This window comes from Nyctereutes procyonoides, unplaced genomic scaffold (genome assembly GCF_905146905.1).
Source record: "Nyctereutes procyonoides isolate TBG_1078 unplaced genomic scaffold, NYPRO_anot_genome, whole genome shotgun sequence".
Classification (NCBI taxonomy): Eukaryota; Metazoa; Chordata; class Mammalia; order Carnivora; family Canidae; genus Nyctereutes; species Nyctereutes procyonoides.
In genome coordinates, this window is record NW_026575125.1 from 106,541,457 (window position 1) to 106,568,779 (window position 27,323).

The 27,323-nt window shown below is 39.5% G+C and overlaps 1 protein-coding gene across 4 annotated transcripts in view; it reads right to left on the reverse strand.

The window, feature by feature from the left end:
* Positions 1-27,323, reverse strand: part of FGF13 (fibroblast growth factor 13) — a 485,264-nt gene that overhangs the window by 41,523 nt on the left and 416,418 nt on the right. For all 4 annotated transcript variants that reach the window (XM_055337308.1, XM_055337309.1, XM_055337311.1 and 1 more), the window contains one exon: positions 22,072-22,175. In XM_055337308.1, coding sequence (XP_055193283.1) covers positions 22,072-22,175 — 104 coding nt within the window. The remainder of the gene's footprint in view (positions 1-22,071; positions 22,176-27,323) is intronic.

A 27,323-nucleotide genomic window follows, 5' to 3' on the forward strand; every position in this document is an offset into this window, starting at 1 on the left:
TAGGACACAGTTTCCTAAGACTATCCCCCTTATTATAGACGGCAAAACAAAAGTCAGCAACCGATCCGTGTAGTAAGCTTATTGGGCAGCACTTGTGGCCTACCAATGGTTATGAATGTAAAGCAAAATCAGGAGAATTGCTTTCTTCCAGTAGCACTGGTATAGATGGAGAATTGATATAGATGTGAATTTTACTGGGGCTGGGATGTGGCCAATCACTTAAAATGGGGGGAGGGAAAGAAAATTGCATTAAACCAGTAACGTACAAAAGGGCAATTCTCGTGATGGACTGTGTCACCTAAGTTGGGGAAGGAGAGGAGTGAGGGGCATGGGGGTGCTGAGGAAGGTAAAAAGGTTTTTGAGTAAACACACAGCTCTCCTAGTGGGAACAAGAAATTGTTAGAGAATAGAGACTAGAAGGAATGAACTGTAAAGGTAGAAGGTGAGAGTCAATGGGTGAGATGCTTGAAATTAACATGGGGGGTAGAGGTTACTTTTAAAGTTTTCCATCAGAGTGATGGCTGAGATAAGATAGACAAGATCACTACAGAAAAAGGTCAAGGAACTGAGAGGTTAGAAAACTTGAAAATAATCTACATGAATACTGAAATCATTAAGATTTATAGCAAGAGTAAGGGTGCAGGGTGTGGCAATGACCTAGGAGTTAAAATTGTCAAGGGGTAGGTGTCTGGGTGGCTCAGTCGGTTGGGTGTCGGACTTCGGCTCAGGTCATGATCTCATGGGTTGTGTGAGCAGTGGAAGGGCTTTGCTTTTAGTGGGGAGTTTACTTAAGGTGCTCTCCCCCTAACCCCTCCCCCCTCTCTCGTATACACACACTCTCTAATATAAACAAACAGATGAACAAATGAATGAATCTTTAAAAAAAATGTCAAGGGGCAACGGATAGTGGTGCTAGAATGACAACCAAATGCAAGTGAGCTCCCCTTATGCCCCCTTCACAGGAGGTACAACAGGAGAATGGAAGAGTGGTGTGTGTGTAGCACAAGGTAAGCTAATGATGGGAGGACAAACATTGGAGAGTTCTCATGGTTAGGATTCTGAAGAGCACCCCAAATTCTGGCCACTTTCCTAAGTAATCAGTTCACTGTTCCATCAATTTGCTACTTGCTAACTTCTGCAGCTATGAGCTTGTGAATTCTATGAATATTCTTTCATGCCCTTTTTTATTCCAATGAAACAAGCTAGGTTCTGTATGATGCAAAAGCCCAGCTCAAGTGTGAATAGCTCCCAACAGAACTGTTGGTTAGATATACATACTTTTTCAGAAGTCCTCATCACCTAGCCCAAGAAATAGGATTTACTGAATAAATGCCAAGGCAAAGGAGAAAGGAAATCTAAATCTTCCTGAACTTTGAACTATTTGTAATTTTACTATGAAAAGCTGGAGAATTCCTAACAGTCATCTGTTATGCTTTTAATTCTACATAGTATACCACATGTAATAGTAATTCCACAAAAGGAAAATTCTCATGATTCTTATGTCTAATTTATCATTTATTTTACTCCCTTTCTTCACATTGAGGCAATTCTGATCATCTACTATGCATCTTAGTGACAATGTCACATATTAAATCAACACCTATGGCCAGCCCGGGTGGCTCAGCGGTTTAGCACCGCCTTCAGCCCAGGGCGTGATCCTGGGGACCTGGGATCGAGTCCCACATCAGGCTCCCTGCATGGGGCCTGCTTCTCCCTCTGCCCGTGTCTCTGCCTCTCTTTCTCTCTCTGTGTCTCTCATGAATGAATAAATAAATAAAATCTTTAAAAAATAAATAAATCAACACCTACAAAGGGGGGGATGGAAAATTGAGGTAAGTTAGACACTGTCTAAAGAGCCCATTGTTTGGCTTTTTTATCCTTTATAAAGGTAATACAATAAAATTAATTTTAGAAAATCTGATAAAGGCATAAAAATAATTACACAATTCTATCATGTGATAATAACCATTTCTAATATTTTGAGGTCTGTGCCTCCTTTACAGGGAACGAGAGTCAAGAGGTGGGGCCTGAGTCCTCCAAGAGGCATTTCTTTGTAACTTCTCAATCTCTGCATTTTGTAGTAATTCTAGCTCCCATTAAATAAAGGGGCGAATACATGCTAGCTGCTAAGGCATTACTATTAATGAAAGCTTTTGCCATAGAGGAAAAATGTTTGTTTTAAATGAATAGAAACGTCTTCTGTGTATAGTCAAATGGTTTAGTATAGATGTACTATAAGCTGGATGGATGACCAAAGCTGAAAAACCCCTACTCCAGTGAGTCTGCAGCTTCCTGGTCCCTATGAGATATACTAGCCTGGTAGCCTAAGGAAACAGGGTGAGCTGGAATCAGATACAGGAGAGGTTCATGGGGCCATTCTGGGTTCAAAGGCAAAGATGGGATTAATGAGCATGGAAAACCCAACTACATGTCTGCTAATGGTTTATTTCCCTGAATACACATTTTTCCCCACTATGATCACTGAATTCAGAAACCATGAACTAGATCCTCAGTCTCATCTATCAAAAGGGTAGGATACCAAGGGAAAATGGTCTATTATCTGAATTCCAGTGGACTATCTTTGTGCGGACTGTCATAATCTCCTTGTAAGGAATTCACAAAACTCTGAACTCCTACCCATCAATCAGCCAATAAGAAATTTCTAAGGTTGGGAATACGATTAACATTTCAAACTAGCTTTTCCTTCAAATTTAGTTGATCCTTTCCCAGAGAGCTTTTCATATTTCACTGCCTGTTTTCAGATTATGTACCGCCTGTTAAAATCATGCACTGCTAGAACACCTCTGCAAAACAGAATAGCAGGGATGATGGTGAACTATAGGATGCCATCTTGGGAAATAAAGTAGCATTCCAAATAAATTATCCTGTGGAATGGATAATTTAATCTGTTAGATTCGGTCATGTCAATTTTTCTTTTCATAGCTTTCCTACGATCTTTGTTCTTTTCTAATATAGGGCATATACCACTCACACCTAACTCGGGTCTACAATAAAGCTAGAAAGAAGAAAGCCATCTAGGACTGTGAGCTGTCACAAACAACCCTTTTGTGCACACTTATGAGGGGACCTTATGTTTTCATGACAGAGAGGTGATCTGGGGGAAATTCCTAGCTCTGAAATGATCCCAGACTTATGTAACCTGAACTTACATGAGTGTTGTTTTTTTCCCCACTGATATTCCTTAATTAATTTAACTTACAAGAGCTTTCAGCCAATCACAAAGTACACTCAACCAAGTAAACCATGATAACAAAGCACCCACAAGAGATGTTTTTCCTTATAAAAATGTTTCGCAAAAAAACCCTAAAAAACTGATTGCTTTTCCATAGCCACACACTTCTTAACGAAAATGATATTTTACAACTATAAATGCATGAACCTCAAGAAGTGTTTCCCAAACTTTTGTTACAGAGAAGCCTGCCTTAGTCTGATGTTCATTCAACCAATGTAATGGGAGTGCAAATGTTTATTAGCCACCCAGATGTACCAGAAAATTCATAGAAGTAATCTTACTGAACCTCAGGAATATGTAATACCTCATTTATAAGATGAGGAATCTGAAGGTCAGAAATACAGGATAATTTGCTCAAGGCTACATGGCTGGCGAGTGATAGTAAAGGATGTATCTCCTTATGATGCCTGTATTGGGTCTCAGAGGTGGGTCTCCCTATTCTCCTATTTTCTGCGACCTTATGAACATGGACAATAAGGCTGTTTGTGGCTACCCCTGTAATCCCTTCTGCTAACTCTCCATAAATATATCATGAGAGAAAATTTCGTGCATTGCCATGTCTAAGGAGTATTATACTGTCCCTAAAAGTTGTACCACTGAGGTGGGCTGTCTTCCTAGGACAGAGAAAACTTGTTAACACTGGAAAGCTACCCCATGAACTCCTCAGCAATATCCTGCAAGTTAAACATATTCAGACTCTTCTTAGTACCTCACAGAATTATTTTTTTAAAGATTTTATTTATTTATTCATGAGAGACAGAGACAGAGAAACAGAGACACAGGCAGAGGGAGAAGCAGGCTCCATGCAGGGAGCCTGACGTGGGACTTGATCCCAGGTCTCCAGGATTACGCCCTGGGCCGAAGGCAGACGCTCAACCCCTGAGCCACCCAGGAGTTCCAGCAGAATTATACACAACTTCCATCTCCAAATATATTTTCAAAGGAGGAACCTGGGAACATTGATCTCATTATGTTTCTCTAAAATGAAATAACTTGCGCATAAATAGGAATTTTATGACAGATTCGATGTCCTCTAAAAGTTGTCTTTGACTTCACTGCCATTTAGAGATGGATGAGAGGAGACCATGTTATGAAACAGCTTTTCCCGGCTCATTTATAAGGGAATAGGACAGAACTCTTTGCGTTTAATTTTCAGAAATTCCAAACATCAGCATTTTTGATTCTCAATGAAATTAGATACAAAAGGACAGATAAGCAAACTAAGTCAAATCGGGTACATTAGCCCTTACTCCCCTTCAGACCACCAAAACTTTGATGTTTTATCTGCCAACAATTCCGGCAAAGAAATCTCAAGCATGTTTTCCTGCAAGCCAAAGCAATATAAATTCTGGAGAATCATGACTTTATAAATTCATAGAAGACAGAAGATTGCCATGAATATTCTGGAAGCTTGCTGATGTTTTGTAGTAACACTAGTAAAACCTGTTAACATAGTATATAACTGGGGTAACTTTGAGGGTAGATTTGTTTTAATTTAATTTAAATGTGATCTATGAGCATATATTTGTTAAATCCTACATATTGAGTTACATACCCAAAGATCCCTTCTGATTAACATCAACTTTTCTAATACTGTTTTACTGGGTTTGGAATGAAACTACAGAATGGATAATTACTATCTGAGAGAGTAAAGCCTCTAACTACCACAATTATCCACATTAATTCAAATTGCATGAAAAGAGAAATAACAAATGTTTGGAAGACTATGCTATGGGGGAAACTAAACAAACCAATGCAAAGGAAAACTTGATATTAAAAGAGGAAGGAAAAGCATGTATTTTCCCTCGTTGTAGGGGGTAATGACAACTGAGTCCTAAATCTACTTGATTTGCTTCCTGGGTCATTACCAGTGGGATACAGATACAGAGAAAGCAAATGAGCCCTCGTTAGGGGATGCAATAACTAAATGTACTCCAAAGGCCGAATGAGACATTTTTCAGCTTAGAAATATCTAGTTATGTACCTTACCATTTTCAAAAGCTGTCGACATCCCTGTACATACAGAAAATTGCTGTATTTTGACACTATTCACACATTCATTTATTATCTGAGTCACAGACCATGGAAATGTGACATTTTCCATAGTTCAGTGCAATGAAGAGCAGGACCATTAAGTGGAGGCAATTAGAAGACACAAACTGTCATCCTTTATTGGTCAAGCCCAATTATGTCCCCAGTAGAATCCTAATGTTACTTTTATCGAAGTAAACCAGATAATCCAAGAGAGAGAAAAAGAAAATGTTATCATGAAAAAAATAACTGTCCCCTTCCCCAGTAGAACCCATCTATTTCAAAGATGATCCCCTGCGGCAGCCCGGGTAGCTTCGTGGTTTGGCGCCGCCTTCAGCCCAGAGCATAATCCTGGAGACTCAGGATCGAGTCCCACATCGGGCTCCCTGCATGGGGCCTGCTTCTCTCTCTCTCTCTCTCTCATAAATAAATAAAGTCTTAAAAAAAAGAACTGCTTCAAAGATGATCCCCTGACCCACCAATACTAAGGAGTACTCATTAGATCTGCGCTCTCCTCAACCCCATCACTATGGGTTCTATTAAACATTTAATGATGGGTGCAAAGCTGAGGTATTTATTACTTGCAAAACAGATTCTAAGGACCATGGGAATTAAATTTAATATTTGAGGTAACTGAGATCCTGACAAAGGAAAGGGGCTGCCCAAATTCGTAGATTCATATGAGCATGGCTCAGAAGCTGCATTTCTAGATTTCTGGTTCAGTGTGCCCCTATTGTGACATCTGGTGCCACCGTGACATCACTACCTGTTCAACCACTGTTTCTCGTGTGTGTGTGTGTGTGTGTTTGTGTGTTACATGATTCATCAAATAGCATTTTATTCACCACTATTTTAGAATGATGACAGAGACCTGAAATACACATACACCTCCAGGAGGGAGAGGGAGAGGCCCAGGCATGTGCTCATGCATGAAAACACATGTAAATTGGATTTCTAGATGGTTCCTTCCCAAACTGCACCACTCTTGATTTGGTCACCTCTTATTATGTGAAAGAAAGAAATCATTTATTTATTCTTTATCTTTGGCCTCTCACATGGTAAAACTTCCATCTATTGCCTATTTACAAAATATTAGTCTCATGTCTGTCCACTGGGTCCTCAGTAATGAATTTGGTATTATTGGGAATGGAAAAGAAGGAGAGGGCTCTATTCTTAGCCACAAAAAGCTTGAAGTATCATTGAGGGGAATACCAGATTCACACACGAGAACATCTGGGCAATATGAGAGGTACTTGAAGATACGACACTTGTACTCTGCGCACATACAGTGAGGGGTCTGGGATGCGTGTATAGGCTTTGGCAAGGTTGCCACATTACCAGGAAACAGTCTGGTGTTATTAGATCCTTCTTAAATCTCTATATTTACAATTAACTCAATGAAGCCCCAACAAAGTACGGCCTTGAAAGATGTAAGATGTGTAATCTAGCTTCTACTGAGGGGCTTGTGCTAAACAAAAATGTAGAGGCAGTGAGTCCTTCCAGGAGCAATCCAAGAGAAAGGGAAATGACTGCAGACAAAACACACAAGAAAGCCAAACAGCACAAAAAATCCTCCTAAATGAAATCACAACATCACATCTGAAGGGAAAAATGAACTACTAGATATTCTTACAAAAGAAAATTTCAATTAAAAGCAGGAATTAAAACTCCGTTGGCTAGGAAGCTTCTTTTAGCACCCATAAGGAAATACAACAAAACTGTCTAGAGGAACAATTTGCTCTTGAATTATGTGGGACCACCACTCATGATACATAATTGCCTTGGGAATGACTGCTAACATCACAGCTAGGAAAACTCTGGAAACTCTATGAATCTGCTACAAGATTGTAACACAGGCAGAGATTGTGGGATTCTGTGGAAGACTCAAAATTCATGAAACAGCTAAAGAAAACTTCACATATCTTGCAAGAAAGCCACTTCATGTTTCCTGGCCAGCACTGCCTAATATATAAAGATGACATACACACCTACAACTTCTAGAAGGACAAAGAACCATATTAGTGTAACTCAAGCCATAATGACAAAAAAAAATTAAATAGAATGATGAATTTCAGACTACTGTTTATTTGTTACAGAACATACCTATTTTGACTTTTTAATTCAGCAGCACAAAATAGTAATCCAAATTCAATAATTTTTCTCAACCACTTCTCAAGACACAGACTGTGATGTAAGGTGATGTAGGCACCAGGGCTCCAAACGAATATATCACCATACTTAATATTATTATTTTAATATTATGATTACACTGGGCCTCTATAAAATTCTTGGGAGTCCTAGAGATGGGACAAACTTAGAATGGAAATTCTTTTTATAGCCAAGTTTCTCTGGCATGACACAAACTAAATAAACTCTCTCAAATGGGATCTTCCTATATAAAGAGAGTGTATTTATATCAAGGGACCCCCAGGAACTTTTGACTCATCGTGGATTCTGGTATAGCAGCCCTGCATGTAGCTTCCTGAAAGATTAATTTCCTCAATACACTGAATAAAACACTGATTTGTGATGAAATGGTAATAGGCTGAGTGGCAATAGTAAGAGCAAATAGAGGTTTAATAAAATGTAGTAGAAAAGACAAAATTTTTTCATGACTGTAATACTTAAATTCCCCATGAAAAAAGTATTTTTTAATATCTTGCTGCTTTTAACAACAAAGTTTATTTTATTTTTTAGAAGATTTTATTTATTCACGAGACACACACACACAGAGGCAAAGACATAGGCAGAGGGAGAAGCAGGCTCCCTTCATGGAGCCTGATGCGGAATTTGATCCTGGACCCCGGGATCACAACCCGAGCCAAAGGAAGATGCTCCACCACTGAGCCACCCAGGCAGCCCAAGAACAAAGTTTAATCTTAACCTCTAAGAGAAAGTATATTACTTATGTCAAAGTATCACTAGTTGGCTTTAATTTTTCCCTCATGCTCCAACAAATGTTTGAAAATGTAGAGTAGCCAGTCGCCTGGGTGAATCCATATGCTAATTTATAACCTATGGAATAGTCATCGATTCATTAAGAAATTAAACGTTGTTAACATTTAGAAAAAGAAGTGTTATTGTGCTTATAAAAGTGAAATGGGAACATGATGAACAATTTGCGAAGTAATTAACTAATGTGCCAGAAATGAGCAACTTGCTGAAGACATTCGCCAGGTTTTTTTCACATTTTCATTTCCCCTGACTGAAACACACCATATGAGGTTTCAGGTCCCTCAGGTTGAGAAGTGCAGAGCCATATAAAAAGGAGGATTTAACTACTAATAAATGCTCTTGATTCAGTGTATCAGTGGGTTGGTATCTCATACTCTCATGACATGCTTCACACGGAGAAACCTCAATATGCTTTTACCTCTATACAAATGACATTTGTTATCTTGGTAGAATTTCTTGGATTACTGAATTTCGGACTTGATGAAGTCTATGCAATGTCAGCTAAAAAAACTATACCATTGGGCAGCCTGGGTGGCTCAGCGGTTTAGCGCACCCTTCAGTCCAGGGCCTGATCCTGGAGACCTGGGATTGAGTCCCACGTCAGGCTCCCTGCATGGAGCCTGCTTCTCTCTCTTTCGCTCTCTCTCTCTCTCTCTCTCTCTCTCTCACATGAATAAATAAATAAAATCTTAAAAAAATATATCATTAAAGGAGTGATTCCAACAAATTGTGTAAATGACACCTATTCTTTAGGATTACTTAATTATACATAGAAAAAGGCTAGATTGTATGTCTGTAAAGCCTCTCAAAGGCTGACTTAGGTCACCATTCAGGGATGTGTAACAATAATGTGTAATAATAATAAAATATTTAAAACCCACTCAATTAAGCATTGGTGGTTAAAGCAAAGATCCAAACCAACTAACTGCCCATCTTATTTCAGCCTGCTTTTTTTTATATTATCTGTAGCCAGTACAAGAACCTACCATAGCACCAATCAAATCTCATTATGGTTCCCATTTTTAAACTATGGTAGTTCATAATTACTCTGACAAAAATGGCAAGTCCCCTCCCAAATGGGAGAATGACCACATAAAAAGACTATTTATCATACGTATGCTTCTATATTTACCACCATAGAACACCCTTTGTCAAATATTCTGGCAAAATGTGAAATAAAATAGGAAAACCTGACCTTTAAGGAGGTAATCAAATAATTTAAAACCTGTTGGCTGATGGGCACCGAGGGGGGCACTTGCCGGGATGTGCACTGGGTATTATACTACATATTGGCAAATCGAACTCCAATTAAAAAAATATACGAAAAAAAACCCTGTTGGCACAGCTACTTGTTTGAATAGTAGCAAAAATGAGGGGTAAAAGGCAATGATGGTGAACTTACTTGAAAATATGTGCCATCCTGTTACCTCCTCTCCTGATTCACCGAGTAGCTGCAATCTCCTGGCAGATCTTTACCACTAAGGCTGGGGCAGGGATCAGGGAGGGCCAGGGCCACTTGCTCCCACACTTCTGAACCTGAGGGTGTAACCTAGAGCTTGGGAGCAAGGCAGAATTTCAGAGTACTGATAACACTGGGGAAGAAATCACATTCTATTTTCATTTCAGCTCCCTAACACTGCCGAGACCAAAGGTCCTCACTGCCAAACCAACAGTCTGAGTTGAATCTAATCCAGAATTGGTTTTCTTTCCTTCTTTCTTTCTTTCTTTCTTTTTTTTATTTATTCATGAGAACAGAGAGAGAGGCAGAGACACAGGCAGAGGGAGAAGCAGGCTCCCTGCAGGGAGCCCGACGCAGGACTTGATCCCTGGACCTGGGATCACGCCCTGAGCCAAAGGCAGGCGCTCAACCACCAAGCCACCCAGGCGTCCCTAATCCAGAACGCTTTCAAACACATGTGGAATTCTTACATTCCTTTACTATTATTATTCCTCACCTGTTCGCTTGCTTCTTTTGCGTGTTTTGATGGTACACAACTACAAAAACAACACTACCATCCGGCAGCTTATAGAACAACTGTCTCTATGTGTCCACATCCAGGTGCGAGTGCCAAGAGGCAGAGCCCGCACCTCTCTGAAAGCAAGAACCGGCAGTGGCTCATGCCAATTGATGAACATCACCAGAATGTATTACAGATACTGGAAAACAAATAAAACAGAAAAAAACTCCCTTGATGTCAAAACTCTGCTAGTCTCACTAAGGCTTCAGGGCTTCAAGACAGATGCTTTTAGTGAGGGGTGGTGAATAAAATGATCAGTTATGATGAGGAAAAGAGCATCACCTCAAAATCTGGAGGGAAGGCAGACCAAGAGATTCCACATCTCGTAAAATAAAATACTGTTCTGCATGTCCTCCATGTGAACAGAAATCACAGCAAGGTCCAGAGCAAAGAAACGTACTGAGCAAAACCACTTATCAAGGTTCTGTTGAGCTCCACTCTCAAGGTTAATTATCGGTTTAAACCAAGTCTCACACCTAGATCAGAGACACTAGCAGTTAAAGTGTTTCCTGAGCCTATTATGTGTGCCATCGTGTGCCATATTATGTGCAATTTAAGAACTGTTAGATTCAAATACCCTTGTGGCAGACAAACGCTTTGATTTATTGACAGTCCTACTGGGAGTTGAACTTTTTGTTTGAGCAAATAATCCTATTTGAGAATAGAAGAGTATGAAGAAACACAATGAGTTGGCTAAGTGGCTTCCCTTGTTGGAAAGGATATTAGGGATATAAATGTAATAAACGACTTTAATAAATGTGCTTTTTTATCTACCTAATGTCTCTACTGTTAACCTCCCAAGTAACCACCCATCTAATCAGAGAGAAGGAACATGAGTAACAAGGATTTCAGAACAAAAGGAGATCGTAGAGTCAAAAATCTGACTGTTTCTTCAGCAATCATGAAAGTCACTGGTAGGAAATGATCATTCCATTCTGGAGAAATAAGTACTTTGTATTCCTCAAAATAGCAGGTGTTAATATATCTTGCATGTTATAGCCCCAAGAAGTTGTATCTGGGTCTACGGGTCGGCATCGTTTCTCTTTGCTATGGCTACTACTACAGGATGAAATTGTAGAAAACTGGAGGGAAAGATTTCCCAGTGGCATTGTCCAAATATGACAGGTGGAATCTGACATATCTCAAAGCTTTGGTTCGTTGAATCCACTGTAACTCACTTATGTTATGCAAGTGGAGTCACACGTTTACAAGACTTTAAAAAAAAACTATATTTATTCATGAGAGAGGTAGAGAGGTAGAGACACAGGCAGAGGGAGAAGCAGCCTCCCTGCAAGGAGCCTGATGTGGGACTCAATCCCAGAACCCCAGGATCATGACCTGAGCCAAAGGCAGAAACTCAACCCCTGAGCCACCCAGGTGCTCAACACATTCACAAGACTTTTAAAGCCTTTCGACTTCCATCATTTCTTGATATAATTGAAAACCATCTTTCCATTGTATTCAATTTAACCATCCCATGACATATAAACATGGTCTTAATGTGATCTCCTAAGATTTCAGTGCCAAATACCCAATATACACTGCTTAATACAACTGGTAAATTTCCATAAAGCAGCACCCTCAACCCACCCCCATCCCCAAGGACATTCAAATTGTTTCCCTATATGGCATTTTCTTACAGTGAGTTCAGGAGTAAAAATAGCATTGCCAGGCTGCAGAAGTTGGGGAGGAACAGTTCATGCCAATCCTTCCCCTGGTAGATCAACTATTAAGAATCAGTGCTCTGGGGACGCCTGGGTGGTTCAGTGGTTGGGTATCTGCCTTTGGCTCAGGGAGTGATTCCGGGGTCCTGGGATCGAGTCCTGCATCAGGCTCCCTGGGGATAGCCTGCTTCTCCTTCTGCCTATGTCTCTGCCTTTCTCTCTGTGTCTCTCATGAATAAATAAATAGAATCTTACAAAAAAAAAAAAAAGAATCAGGGCTCTGAACATAGGACAGCCATTGTATGGAGCAATGTGATCACTGTGGCCAGATTATAGCCTGGTACCTTGGGGATGTTCCCTGGATATCTGGTCACTGATTGGCTGCCCGAGCTCCTAGACCATCTCATGCCTCTGGTTCTCTGGGAGTTGAGACATGTGACTGGGCTTTTGAGACCAGAGGCATGGGAGGAGTTTTCAGGAGATCTCTGCCTGTAGGCTCAACTTCAGTCTTCTTCAGTGCAAACAGCCTGCAGAGAGGCTCTTTCGTTAGCACTTGTATTACAGGGAATCATCAGGACGTAGACAGGAATCAGGGAATATTTTACACAACGTTTTTTAAGAATTATTTAACCAAACAACCAAAATACTTTTTGTTGCTACTGTAACCTTGCTGATCTCCTGGCCAGATTAGAGCAATGGATTTGTTACGCACAGGCTTTTCTGTTATAGTGTTTGCTATATATAATGGAGTTTTACCAGTTGGAATCTCTTTTCCGAAAGCTATCACCGTCGCTTTCTGGTGTCTCATCGTCAATTATGAAAGTATTATGGGATGATTCATACCCTCCCTCTGCTAAGCCTTTTTCATCCTCTGTATTACTGCTAAGTTGTTCATGCCTTGGGGTTGTTATTTACATTTGACTTTTTCAAATACCTGTAATAATTTTTTTCTTGGGTAAAACTCCACGTCACCTCTAATTTTGGCTACATCCATTATATGCTGAGCCAGATCTCCTATCCACATCTGGGGCCCTTATGGAAGGGTGTGGTCTAAATTATGGCTGTTGGCTATATGCAAAATATATCCAAGAAATCAATTGAGGCTTTCCCAGCAGTTCTACTTCCAGACTGTCAAAAGCAGTTAGCATCAGAGTATATGATGAATAACTTAATCAGAATTTTAGCATGGACGTGTTATCTATTCACACATTCTGCCTGGGTAAAACATATTAAATGTATTAGTCAGGGGCTTGCCAGTCATTAACCTTGGTTACAGCTATTATAATGATCAGAGAAATGCTTTCATTTAAAGTTTCCCTGTTCAGAAGTCACAATTCCCTTTGAGTGGGGTAACCACTAAAACCAGTGCTGCTGCCTTCAATTTTTTTGGGTCTCACTAATTCACTATTTATTTTTAAGTAGGCTCTATCCAGCACGGAGCCCAAAATGGGGCTTGAACTCATGACCCTGAGATCAAGACCTGAGCTGAGATCAAGAGTCAGACACTTAATCGCTTAATCAACTGATTAAGGGGCCCTCCAGGGGCCCCTTAGTAATTCACTTTCTTAGGTAACCTGGAACTATTAACACTTGAGAGGATCCATGAAGGGTTATAATGGGGCCCTGTCACTTACTTCACATATTCAAAAGGCCTGACACAAATAGCATGATTTGCCTTTATTTTTTATTATACACATCTTTATTAATAAGTTTAAAACTTACTAAAAAGGTAGTTTTTGGCAGATGTTGCTCTTTGACTAAGGGGGGGTAGAGAGAAATCAATTACTACTTAATGAGTAGAGGATTTGGTAGGTAAACTATTTGAAAACACAACTTTCCTGGAAAGGATGGTTAAAAAAAGGATGGTTAAAAAAAAAAAAGCCTTGATGGCCTCTGTTTTTTTCCATCACACTGTGGATTAAAGTTCTACAAGTAAGAAGGGAGAGACTAAAAGCACTGCCTGAACCAAGACATGAGACTCACTGGATAACTGCATGAAATGTCCCTACAAGGTCTCATGTGCTCTGTTCTATACAGCTAGTAAGCATCACTGAGAATGTTGCTAGAGCAATCTCCAAAGGTATTGCATGTTCAGTGTAGGGTATATATTTAAAACAGATTTATTTTGGGAATTCCAAAATAACTAGTCCCATAATAGCAACAGAGCAATGAATGCAAGACTGGCTTCTTCCATTTGTCTTTGTGTATGTGTGTTGTGTGTGTGCATAAGAACAAGCACGTGTGTGAGCACTCATGGGTTACCCCCCTACATCTGGCTATACTTGCTAAAATTCCTCTTCCTCATTCTTGCCAGTTATTTTATTCTTTAGCTCCGTGAGACTGGCTTTTTTCCTACAAATATGAATGCAGCTTCTGAGTTAAAGCCATGAGACACTCTTTTAAATATGTGCCCCATGACCTCTCATTTGGATGATTTTTTCAACTTGGCCTCAAAAACAGAATATGGAGCCAATCTCGCTCTATTTAGCTACAACTACTATTGTCTCTTTGATTTCTGAGAAAGCACCATCCTCAGTCATTCTTCTATCTGAGAAACTATACCTTCACTCTAAATAATTTACCAGTTTGGGCTCTGTTTTTACAGAGACCATAAAGCGAAGGCACTTGACTGTGAAGGTACAAACAACCAGATTTATCTAATTTCATATTCAAATACTGCCAAGCTTGATTTTCTTTCACATTTGAATGAAACTTCCACGAAATGGAAAGAGAACTAAACATTTGAAATAATCTGTGACTTGGGAAATGTATTTTGAGTTTGAAAATTATGCTGATTCACTGGTATTCTTAAGAATATTAAAGATGAATACAACCATATACAGCATATTTTTCAATACAATAATTATAATGATATCTACCTCAATATTATCAACCCAATATCTGAAAGCCTCTTTAAAACATAAAATTTAGCTCTTGAGCTAGCAGAGCTATTCATTAACAAATAAAATGGGCTTGTTTTCTGTTTTTCCTTCTGTAAAATAATTTGATCCAACAAGCCTGCTGGATATAGACACCAAAATTGGGGACCTAAGTTTTCAGTCAACCTTTTTCTAATTTTATATTAAATAAATCAAATCCAATGCTTTGTGGATTTCTAACTGAACTATACAAAGAAGCTAAACTTTTAATGACATGTTAGAATTTGTGTCTCCTAGTTCTGTAGGGGAGTTCTACATGATGGCTACTGGCTGCATGCAAAATCCATCGAAGAAATCAATTTTGATTAGATAATGATCATGTTCTTCTGTCCTGGATATTAATAGCATTTGTGTTTATTTTAAATCTATTTCCTTATATAATTGGGTCATTCTTACTTCCCTAAACATTACAGTTGTCATGTTTAAACCAGTGCCCTTCATTTAATTCTAATTAAACTTATTTTTTTTTTAAATTTTTATTTATTTATTTACAATAGTCATACAGAGAGAGAGAGAGGGGGGGGCAGAGACACAGGCAGAGGGAGAAGCAGGCTCCATGCACCGGGAGCCCGACGTGGGATTCGATCCCGGGTCTCCAGGATCGTGCCCTGGGCCAAAGGCAGGCGCCAAACCGCTGCGCCACCCAGGGATCCCTCTAATTAAACTTATAAGCCTCTATGACCATAACCCTAGAAGTTAAATTTTATGGATTTACTGATATTTGGATTTAACAGAACTCAAACATTTTATATGTTACAAATGTTTGCTAGGAGGACATTCATCACACTGAATTGATCGAGGAATTCATCTAAACTTTAACATCCTTTCTTAATTAGAATATGGGCTACAGCTGAGAAGTCATATCACTTAAAATTAGACCTTAAATTGTCACATACTGAAATATGAGAAACAAAACAAGTCTGCACAAGAGTAAGCTCACAGTTGACAGCTAAGTGTGCTGAGCATCTGAGGCCTTTTAACACAAATGAGCCCCTCACCCACAGTCTGAAGTTAAAACATCTATCAGAACTGATTTTATTTATTTTTTATTTTTTTTAAGATTTTATTTATTTATTCGAGAGAGAGAGAATGAATGGGGCAGAGACACAGGCAGAGGGAGAAGCAGGCTCCATGCAGGGAGCCTGACCTGGGACTCGATCCCAGGACTCCAGGATCATGCCCTGGGCTGAAGGCAGGTGCTAAACCGCTGAGCCACCCAGGGATCCCCTCAGAACTGATTTTAATTCCCCCAAATGATATAAACTAACCTTTTGCTGATATTTAAGCCCAGTGACCAGAATGCTAAACCCAGGAAACCCTTTGCTTCTGGATCCTATTTTTTATGATGCTTCTTCACTTTGTAAAAAACATGTTCATTTTTCTCTACCTTGGTTTAGCTATTGGTAAACTTATATGACATAGCTAAGAATCAATTGTCATTTCTCAAATTTTTGATTACTTATCATATTTTTCTAAAGAGGTTTGGGATTCCTGAAAATATAATGTTAAAAATTGGGTTTTTAAGGAGTAGGATATCTACTCAAAGCATCTGCCGATGGGTTGTTTACTAGTTGCAAAGGGGGAAAAAAAAGCAAGAACTATATGGTGGAAAATCAGACAATATCTTGATTGGATCATCCAGATGAACATCTGTGATGGGAGAAGAAACTTGGTAAATTTAAGGTATTTGGAAATACTCCAGCAGAGAAGGAAAAATCTGTCCCTGTAGTTCAGATTCCAAGTCTGACTGGGCCCTTGGGATCAGGAACACAGCCCGCCTCATTCCCATGGCATCAAGGTGACTTTCAGAGAGACCTGCTTCCTGATCTTGCATCTGATTTGCTGTGGTAGTTCCAGGACCATAAACCTGGCAGTAAAATCACTACAGTAAGTCCTCTCCAGGAATGTGTGAATGGAAACGGTTTACTTGTCAAAGGGTTTCTACTTGACCCCACATTATTGCCCCCAACTCCAACGAACAACTCAAGCAACACCGTGCACTCTGGACATGGAAAAGCAGTGTTGATGAGAGGTGAAGTAATGAGGCAGGTTAAAAGGCTGCTGCTGAGTTCTGGAACATTCCAAAATCAAAATAAAATGCTTTTGGTATAGCTTTGAGTTTCTGTTCTGTTTCTAGCATCTGGTATTACTCCTCTACTAAAAACAGATACTAGGACATTGATAATATTTTCACATTTAAGACTCTTGATTTTCTGCAGTTACTACTTATTTATTTCAACTGGTTCTGAAATATGGATTATGAACAGCTTTATGCTATTAAATATTTATACTATAAAGTTTTGAGGAACTCTCAAAAGCTTGTGTACAGCTCATTATTGGTAAAGAAAAGCCAAAGGTATAAACAAAGTTCTCTATGCTCAATGAATATTAATTTCCTTACAGCTCCAGAAAGCCTGAGTTCTATCATAGACAAAAGTAAATATGTTATGAAATAATGGCTAATTATGATTCTCTGTGCCACAGATGGTTTCTCACTGCCACTTGAGCCTACATCAAGTCTGTCCACCGTGGCAACAAGAAAAAAAAAAGGAGGGGGGAGGGTGCAGTGCAGGAATCCTAGGATTAATCATGGAAAATAAATTACTATCTCTGGGGCAACAACACAGAGGTATTGTTTATGTAATGGGCAAAAAGGAGGGGAAGAAACAGTAAAAAAAAAAACATAAAATGGAACTTCAGAGAAATTGAAGTCGTACAAACGGAAATGCAAAAGCATAGAAAGAAATACAAGGGAAGAAAGTGAGAGGGCTCTTCCAAGGATCAGCATTTTCCTTTATCTCAAGAATGAGTCCTTCAGAAATGTAAAGTCGATTTGTTTCAAAGAGCAGAAAAACAAGATTAGCGTTGGAAATTTCGGCTAAAGGCCAAAGTGCGCCTTAGTTCATGGTTTCTGACTTCATGGTGGAGGCAGGAGCAGTTCTCGGTGCCATTGGGCAATCAGTTGCCTTGGCCCTAGAGCAGTGCTGTTCCACCCAGGATACCTGGTAGCATCAGCTGGGGAGTTTTAGAAAATATGTCGTGCACCGACATCACCTTTAAGTATTCTGATGTAATTAGTCTGAGTGTAGAATGGAATTTTTTTTAAAGGTCCCCCGGTGATTCTAGTAGGTAGCTAAGCTGAGAACCACAGTCTGACTAGGATTCAGCAAAGTTTTTTTTTGGTAAAGGGGAAGATAGTAAATAATTTAGCCTCTGTGGGTCCTACGGGCTCTGCAACAACTCTGCTCTGATAGCACAAAAGCAGTCAGAGACAAGGAGTCAGTGAGCGGGTGTGACTGTGTTCCAATAAAACTTTATTTACAAAAAACAGGTCCTGGGCTGGACTGGGTTCAGGAGCTGCAGTCTCCGAAGCCCTGGTCAGTAGACTGCATGTCCCTTTCCCAAAATGGCTGTTCCCAATCTTCACTCCTCACTGGGGGTGGGGGAGCTGATTTTCATTCTACTTCATTGAGGGGGAATGCAGGTCATTCGGCTACAAATTCCTCAACTTTCTCATCCATCAGCTGCAGGCTTAGGACACTGATGCTTGTGTCTGTCCTCATCTCTTTGGCTGCTACTGTCAGGGTGGCCTCCTTCTTACCAAAGTGAACCTAATCCTTTCACTTAAAACACTCAGTTCCATCAGTCTCCTCCACTCCTTTGGGACCCCACTCCATACACGATCCCATTTCCCATGTCTTTACTTCCTGCCTCTATATTGGCTCTTTCCCTTTGCATGACCGGTATATTCAAGTGTCTTAACCAAAGAACCTTCCATCCTGTGTCCTCCTCTAAATACTCATGTCTCCCTGTTGGAGATGCTATACCTACTGCCTCTACTTCTCCCTTCCCATTTACTCTTCAAGTTATCCAGTACAGTCCATGGTTTCTGTCCCCATGACTCCACTGGAATTGTTCTTGTCAAGATCACTGAAGACCTTCCTATGATCTCTTCCTAGTTTCTGTTTTCCTTATTTTCTCGGAAGCATCTGACATTGCTGACTTTTCTGAAAACTCTCTCCTCTCTTAGCTTTTGTAACACCATGATATCTGCCACAATTAGGTCTTTTTCTGCTGCTGGCCACCTACATGATGGTATTCCCTAATATTACTTGACAAACTCTCTTTTTCTTCTTGTGCTACATATTCTCCCAACTATTCTCATGGCATCAACTACCACCTACATGCAATAACTCCCACATTTTATCTCTAGCTCACATCTTTCTCAAATTCCACGTTCATATTTTCAAGTATCGATAGCAAGCTATGTTTGGGTATCTTCTTTCCCAGGTCTTCTTTTTCCTTTATTCTCTATGTTGGCTAATAGCTTCACCATCAAACTGCCCAAGGTAGGATTCTCTCTCTCCCCCACCCCTCACGGTCCCTCATGACCCGTCACTGTGCAAATTTTAAGAAGTGTCTTTACCGGAAGCTACTTTACTCCCATCTGGGCAGTGAATGGCAAGCGTACATGTTCGACCATACATGGTGGTCCTGCTTTCCCTCCAAATCCAGTCAGCCACCAAATCCTGATGATTCCACCTCTAAAACAGCTCACGAATACATGTCCTTTTAGCCAGTGCCACTGCAAATGCTCTAAGGCACACCTTAGTCATGCCTCACCAAGATCATTTTCTAATAGATTTTTTTTTTTACTTGCCCACATCACCCTATTTTTGCTTCATCCTTAGGTCGTTGTCCAAAACCATTTTCTCTTTGCTAAGTGGTACTTCACAAAACTGCATACAATGTTCAGCAGTAGAAGCGCCACAGTTTCATATAAGTGAAGAATGATCCTCTCTCTCTCTTTTTTTTTAAAGATTTCATTTATTTATTTATTTGAGAGAGAGAGAGAATAAGCAGGAGTGGGGGTGGGGGAGGTGCAGAGGAAGAAACAGACTCCCTGCTGAGCAGGGAGCCTGATGTGGGGTTCAATCCCAGGACCCCGAGATCACGACCCGAGCAGAAGGCAGACACTTAACTGACTGAGCCACCCAGGTGCCCCGATCCTCTCTCTTTTGATGAGGGTTATTTCCTTTAGCTTTTTGGTCGCAACACCACGAGATGCCAAAGTCACTAAGATAGACTCTATCCTAACAGAGTCCGGGCACCATACCTTAAATGATAACAAAATGGGTGATCAACACAGGGAAGGGATTCCAAGCCATGATCCAAGAGAAGTAATAAGGAGAACTGGAAAATATATCCTGGAGGAGATTCAGATTCTTTCCTGGAGCAGACTAACTGGATGTTTTCCCTATATGAACTCCAGGGTTATCAATCAGACAGCTTTCCTCCCTCAATGAAAACAAAGTTTCTTTCCTTTGCTTACTCAAGGTTCCTTTTCCTTAAAGGGAAATACATACAAAGTGTCCCACATTTCGCTATCAGTTTGCCCAAGCGTGGAAAGGAAGCCCATCAATCTATAATGTTGATTCCTCCTGGGAAGTCTTCCTTGGAAATGAGCTCATGTTGGCATTTGCCTGTTTGCTAAAATAATGGTCAGTCTGAAAGGTAGGCTACAAATTTTTTATCTCAGTTCCCTAAATGTAATACTGAGTGCCCTAATTTTCTGAGTGGGGGCACCTGACATATTACCTAACTTACATGACTTTTTCCTCACTCTAACTTAAGTGTTATTTCCAAAATTACAGTTATTGTTGCAAGATTTAAAAAAATCAACCTTCTGGATCTTTGACCAGTAGTGCTAATAATTAGTTTCTATGCCATCTGGTATTTACCTTCTCAAAAGTACGCTTTGTATATTCCATTTCCTTCCCATGCCTGCACTGTAATTTCAGAAAACAAGCATTTACTTTTTATTAAGAACCTACCTTTGTATCTGGTCCTGTTGAGGTAGGCTGTGGATCTAAGTGATGTTAGTTAAAATCCTGCATTATTAAATTCTCTTACCTTAACACACAAACCTGAAAAACAAATCTCCTTTCCTATCCTTTATAATAAGAGCAATGTATTGATAAATGGCAGAGCCCATGAATATAGCAATAAATCCAAATTTTTCATTTGTTGAACATGATAAAGCCCCTGCATTTATTCGACAAGACCGTTGAAATGGCCTGATAGGAAGCTGATAGTGACCAGGGTGAGAGGATCATGCTGGTGATTACTCTTCTCTGGTAAATATGAAACAGACTACCCAGTTTGGCAAATGAGTGGGCCCTCTGTGGTCTTACTCTTCTCCCAACTCTCTCTCAGCCTGGACTCTGAAAACCAGGGCTATGTCATGGTTTCTACCACGCCTGCCAACAGTCTTTCTACACACCTGGCTTTGCAATAACCTCAGGGAACAGACTCAAGAGCACAAGGATTTACAGGTTAAGCACTCTGGCAGTTGGAGGAACAGATTTCTCCAACCACTGGAACAGCCTCCATGACAAGCTTCCAGCGGGAAGCTTGACAAGCAATTCTCTCCATTTTACACATCCTAGCCTTTTCTTGAAAGATAAGAAATTCCAAACGAAGATTACAGACTATCCACAGATTAAGGTGTCTCCTGTGATAGGGAACTACAGTCAGTGGGAAGAGTGAAATCCTCACCCTGATAACTGTACCACTTCTGCCTGTATTTAAATGTTAAACATTTTTAAAAAGTGGAATCCGGCCTCAGGTTCCTAACTGAATTGTTATCTACACTGTCCACAAATTTCTTGGGAAAAGCAGGAATTTGCACACATGGAGAGGCTGAAATGTGCCTGATGGAAAAAGAGTAGAGATAGCCAGTGTGACTGAATTTAACTGAAGATAAGAAATAGAGACACTTCCAGAATTGTCTTTTATGTCTTACAGTTAATTTGAGGAAGGGGTCTCCTTGATTTCTTCAGGAGGACACATGGATAAACACATGTTGAGCTGCGCTATAGAAATGGCTTTGCTTCCCACAGCTGCAAAGCAAGACAGCAAGGCAGAGCATTATATTATACGCTATATAAAATAATAACCCAAGTGTCATCATATGCAAAAAAGTTTAGTGGCTCTTTGATTTTATACCAAAAATGTTAGCTTCAAATGATTAACCAGCAATAGATATAATTTTCACTGGAAGTTAATTTGTCCTTTCAGATGTGATATTTCCATCAAGAACATTCTTCCTCATCACAGAAATCTGCAATGATAACACATATGCAGCATATTTTATTTCACATCCGATGAAAACCAGAGTAGTCAAAGCACGAGCGCAGTGAAAGGCTTACCGAGGTGTACAGGTATCCCTCGCTGTTCATTGCCAAATACAGCTTGGTCTGAACTCCTTGGATGGCCACCACTCGAAGACCCACAGGGATGAGGTTAAATAGGGCTAAAATCAGAGAGAATGTGAAAATAATGTTATCATTCTGAGTTTCATAGCTTTTGTTTCCATCAGGTGTGGCCCTCCAAAAGTAACGTGTGCTTGGTAAAAATATGTCTATATATTCACACATAGACAGATAGATAGGCCGTCTTCTACCCCTTAGTATGCTTGTGTGTCTGCTTGCAGTCACAAAACTGGTGCTCTGCTATGGCTGCATATTGTCAAACATCCCGGGGAAATGAAAGACAATCCCATGGTTTGTATAGTGTTGGAAGTAGGAAATCCCGATGCTTTTGGAGAGCTACAGTTTCAGGAATTGGTCGATATATTAAATAACTTTATCCTCAACGAACTATTTTAAACTGCTCCCCCCACCCAGATGACTGCTAAAATTCACAGAAATGGTTATGATCTACCAGTTGGGGAGAGATTCCTAGAATCTTAGAAAAGATACTAGTCTAACTCCCTCATCTAAATTATCTGTATTATTTCCAATGCAACAACCCAAAAATAAATCCAGGCCTTGAAAAAAAAAAAGTCATTTTGTAGTCTTATGTTCCTGGAGTAGTATTTCAGCATTTCTTAAAGAACCAACATTTTCCAAGATAGGGTTTGGGATGGCGGTGGGGGGCCGTGCCTAGCTTTTAGTGTCTAGTAACAAAGGTGATAGGAGTACAAATAATGAACTTAAGAGGTCTGTTTGTTTATTTAGCAAAATAGTTGTAAGTAGGCAGCCAGCTGGTACCAAAGAGGCCTTCATTTCTCCATTTGAAGGTTTGATTGCGTGAAACTTACACCCAGCCTCTCCTCACAATCACACACCACTCACTGGAGAAAACCAGTGGGCGTCCTCCCCCTACCAGCTGTCTACTCCCTCCTACGCTGTGAATAAAAATAAAACAGTACATTTTTAAAACGTAGTGCTTGCCACACATATCTTTTGAAGCTAGCCTGTGCACCTTTCAAGAGTCATAGACCAATGTTGATGATTTTTGCCTTGGTGTGTAAGTTTACTGAAGATGATATATCGGTCTGCTATCATTTCTGTGAACAAGAATATAAGAGAGTCACCATATGGGTAAGAATAGCTTTTCTGAGATCTCTTACCTTGATACACACACACACACACACACACACACACACTGCTGCAGTAGGTGGGGTAATGTGGATAAGAAATATTAATGAAGAACTAAATATTCCTTGGGGAGCCTACAATGTATATTTCCCTTAAAATCAGGGTGTTACCAGAGAGCAGCTAGGACATATTGTACAGTTCAAAATACAAGTGTTCCTACCACATGCCACTGATGGCACCTCATTCAATGCTCATCATATTAAAAGCTGTGCCCTTCTGTTATGTGAGGTAAAGGAAAGTAATTGCACAGATTGCAAGCCAGGATCTCATGCTATATTTGACAATGCAACGCATAGGAAAGGAGTCTGTATTTTTGCGTATGTCACGTATATATCTCTGTTGATGATGCCTTGCTCACAGAGGTGCTCAACACACATTTGTGTATTGATAGCAATCTGTGCAGTGAAAGCATGATAATATCATATTTTTGGAATGTGATAGATCACAATCCCATTATATAAAAGTTCTCATTTAAAAAAAAAATCTGGGATCTAGAAAACAAAAACTTCCAAATGGGTTTTGCATAAAAGCCATACCACTGCATACCACCAGACAACTAGAATACCAGCCTGTGTCTGAATCCTAGTTCAGTCATAGTAACAGAGGACAGGGAATGATAAATGAAATTCAGAATGTTTCTAGAACCTCATTCTTCACAACATTCAGAACCTCCTTAATTCTCTCAATGCAGCTTGTAACAAGCAAAAAAGAAAAAAAGACAAAAGTAAGAGAGAAAAAGATTTGATTTTCACCACATGCCTCAATCACTCTCTGGTGTGGGTTTTAATGAGCAATAAAATGCTTGAATTCCAAATATCAGATAGCATGAGGTGGAAGAAAAGCAAAAACTATCAGTAATCCACGCCTGAGATTCTCTGTTCCTGAATAATGGCACAACCTAGCTGGTAGAACATGAATTTTTCATTATGTACCATAAATTTCTGTGACAAAAATCAGCACCCTAAAACAAAACAAAACAAAATTGAAGAAAGCAGAAAAAAGTAAACAGTGGCTGGTCATCCTAGTCCAGTCTTTTCTTTTCTTTAGACATTCCAGATAGATCATAAACTGGGTTGGCTGAAAGTCTGAGGGGGAACCTTTTCAGATAAGAATGCAAAGAAATGTTATCAGTGGTAAGCTTGGCAGAATCAATATTTTCCTGCGTGCCTATGTTTCTCTAAATCTGGAGTACTCCCTCAAGGACAGAAGATACTATTTCAATTAGGATGCAAATATTCTAAATATGAGAAGAAAATAATTGATTTCATTCATGTATCTAAAACACATCCATTCAACACCTAAAATCTCTTCCATTTCCATCAAAGTTTTGAAGAATCTTTTAATAAATAAAAAGGCTTGTTTGTTTGTTCCGTGTGTCTACATAAACTAATTAAACTCCTTCTACCCTGAAGGGATCATCTTCTCAGAGATGTGCACAAGTTGGCACTTACTGTTTACTGGATAGGATTACTGAGGTCGTCCTTCTTCATTCGTTGGGCTAAGGTCAATTTCTCAAAGGGAGCAATTACTAGTGTATCTTAATGTAGATTGGGAAGACTTGACAAAATGAACGGGTAACATGGCTGGAGATTTGAAGGGAAAGTTGCCTATTCTTTGAAAATAGCCTTCATCCCACCCAAGGCAGATTAGAATAAAATTGCTGCCACGAAGTATCTATCATCTTATCCTTTTCAGGGGGAAAATACATAATTTACAACGGATGATTTGCTCACAATGAGATTTTATTGAACTGACATCAACCATTGTAATAATATATCAAAGGTCAGCTTAAACGCATAATATCCAACATATGTTTTTTAGGAATAGATAATATCTGGACAAATGTGAACAAATTTGTTTTGTCATGATTTTGCTTACCATGTCAGAATTCAAGTATCATCAACTCAATTTGAACAAAATGAGAAAAAAAAAGGATGAAAGGTCCTAAAAATAAATAAATATAAGAAAAATATAAACGTGGTATCCAGAATACATATTAAGGAAACACTATATAAATGAAAGAGTTACAGTTGAAGAAAAAAACAACTTGTATTCTTGTTCTACTCATTTAAAAAAATGAACGAATGCCAAGAAAATTGCTTGGCTTTAGGGGGGAAAAAGGAATGAATTCACATGGCTAGACTTCCATTGTAATGATGATCATTTTAATAATCATTTTAATCATTAAACATTCTTCTTTCATGATGATTTATGCCCTACAATATCCTCAACTGGGGAGATTAGCTGGTCCCCTCGGCCTCTGGCCACATTTGGCATCTGGGGTAGGGTCAAGCCGCACAGACTTGCTATGTCTTTCGAGATCCTCTTCATCTGAATGCTTCACGTTGTGGTAATACTTACCACTGGTTGACTTACCTCTTATTATTTCATTCTGCCTCAAAACAGACTCTGCTTATCAGGCTATGCTCTTTCAAGGTCTTATAATACCATTAGTACACAGAAATGCCATTCGTATCAGTCACAGGTATAAGACAAAGGCAGAAGCTATGAGTATATAGGAATCGAAGAATGAAACCTACTACGTGATTTAAAGCTCCACTGTAGGAAACAGAATCTTGATTTACATACATATATGTGTTTGCCTGTGTGCATGCATTCAAGTGTACAAGTGTATACATGTCTTAAAATGACTACATACCATGTGATCTTGATACATTTGGTATGCTGCTGTTTACAAAATACAAGTGCACTGTCTGATTTCAAAAAGTTCTTCCTTTTCAAGAAAACACATGTGAACACTGGACCCCCCCAAATAATTTTTTCTCTGATTTTAATGGAGAGAAGACGTTAGAAACAGATGGGGGAAAACTTGACGGTGCTCATTAGCAGCTAATCATAAACTTGCTTTCAATAATGCCCACCGGATCCGTTTTGCCCAGGCACTTTGAAGAAACAGACCGGCTCACACCCACTGCCATTTCCTTCCCCGAACACTGATTTGTATATATGATTTATGGGAATGTTTTATTACTGATCATTATGTATTAATTGTCTGTTATACGATTACAGTGAAATCCTCTAGTTACATCTGACTAATTTTTTCAAATAGAAGAGTATGCACAAAAGAACATCTAGGATACTCACTGTAGAACATATCACAACAGTACCACAGCATTTGGCAAAAGCAGTGAAGACCCCATCTGGTATGGATGTTTTTCATCCTAGGTACCACCAGGGCTTTCATCAAGGATAATTAAAGGTGACTTCCTCTTGAGGTCCTAGCTTGGACATCAGCCCAGGAGGCATTCTTAAAAGGTGAGAAACTCCTTTGACACTTTGCATGGGGACCCCTGTCTATGGCTTTGCTGTCTACAGCCCAACATCTCTAAAAATGCTGCAGAGGACTTGTTAGCCTTCTGACCGGCTTTCCTTAGCTGTTTTCTTAGCCCATGAAGGGGATGTTTCTGGGAAATTATCAAAGTCTGATGGAATTGCAATATAAATTAGGGGAAATAGAGAGTGAATTGTGAGAACTAGGTGTTTCAGCCTCATGGAACAGTTAATGTGTCTGCAGAAATCTATGAATTTCCAGAAAACAGCAGTCATTAGGGAAGAGAAGGCTTGACCAATGCAAGTTTGTTTTTATTACTTCAAACAAATAAAAGCATATGTGATAAAAAGGTTATATAACATCTCATCATCACATTACTTCAATAATTAGAAACAAAATTGCCTTGATTTTTGATGTGTTTCCTTTTTTTAGGTTCACCATTATGGTCCCAACTTGGTCTTTACTTAAACCATAGTAATCAATCAACCAATCAATCAATCAATCACTAAAAGAAATCCCTTCACCCACCTGTGGAGGTATCTCAGTTGTTAAAATCCCAATTAGTCTCAGAGTTATCAGTGTGTGTGCGTGGGGGGGTGAGGGGTGCAGGAGTGAAAGCTTGTAGTGATGAGTTCTCATGACACGAAACCACTCCTCTCTCTTGGGATGAGACCGGTTCTTAAGAGTAGAGATAGCATGCTATTTCAGGATCAATGTGGGGGTGAGT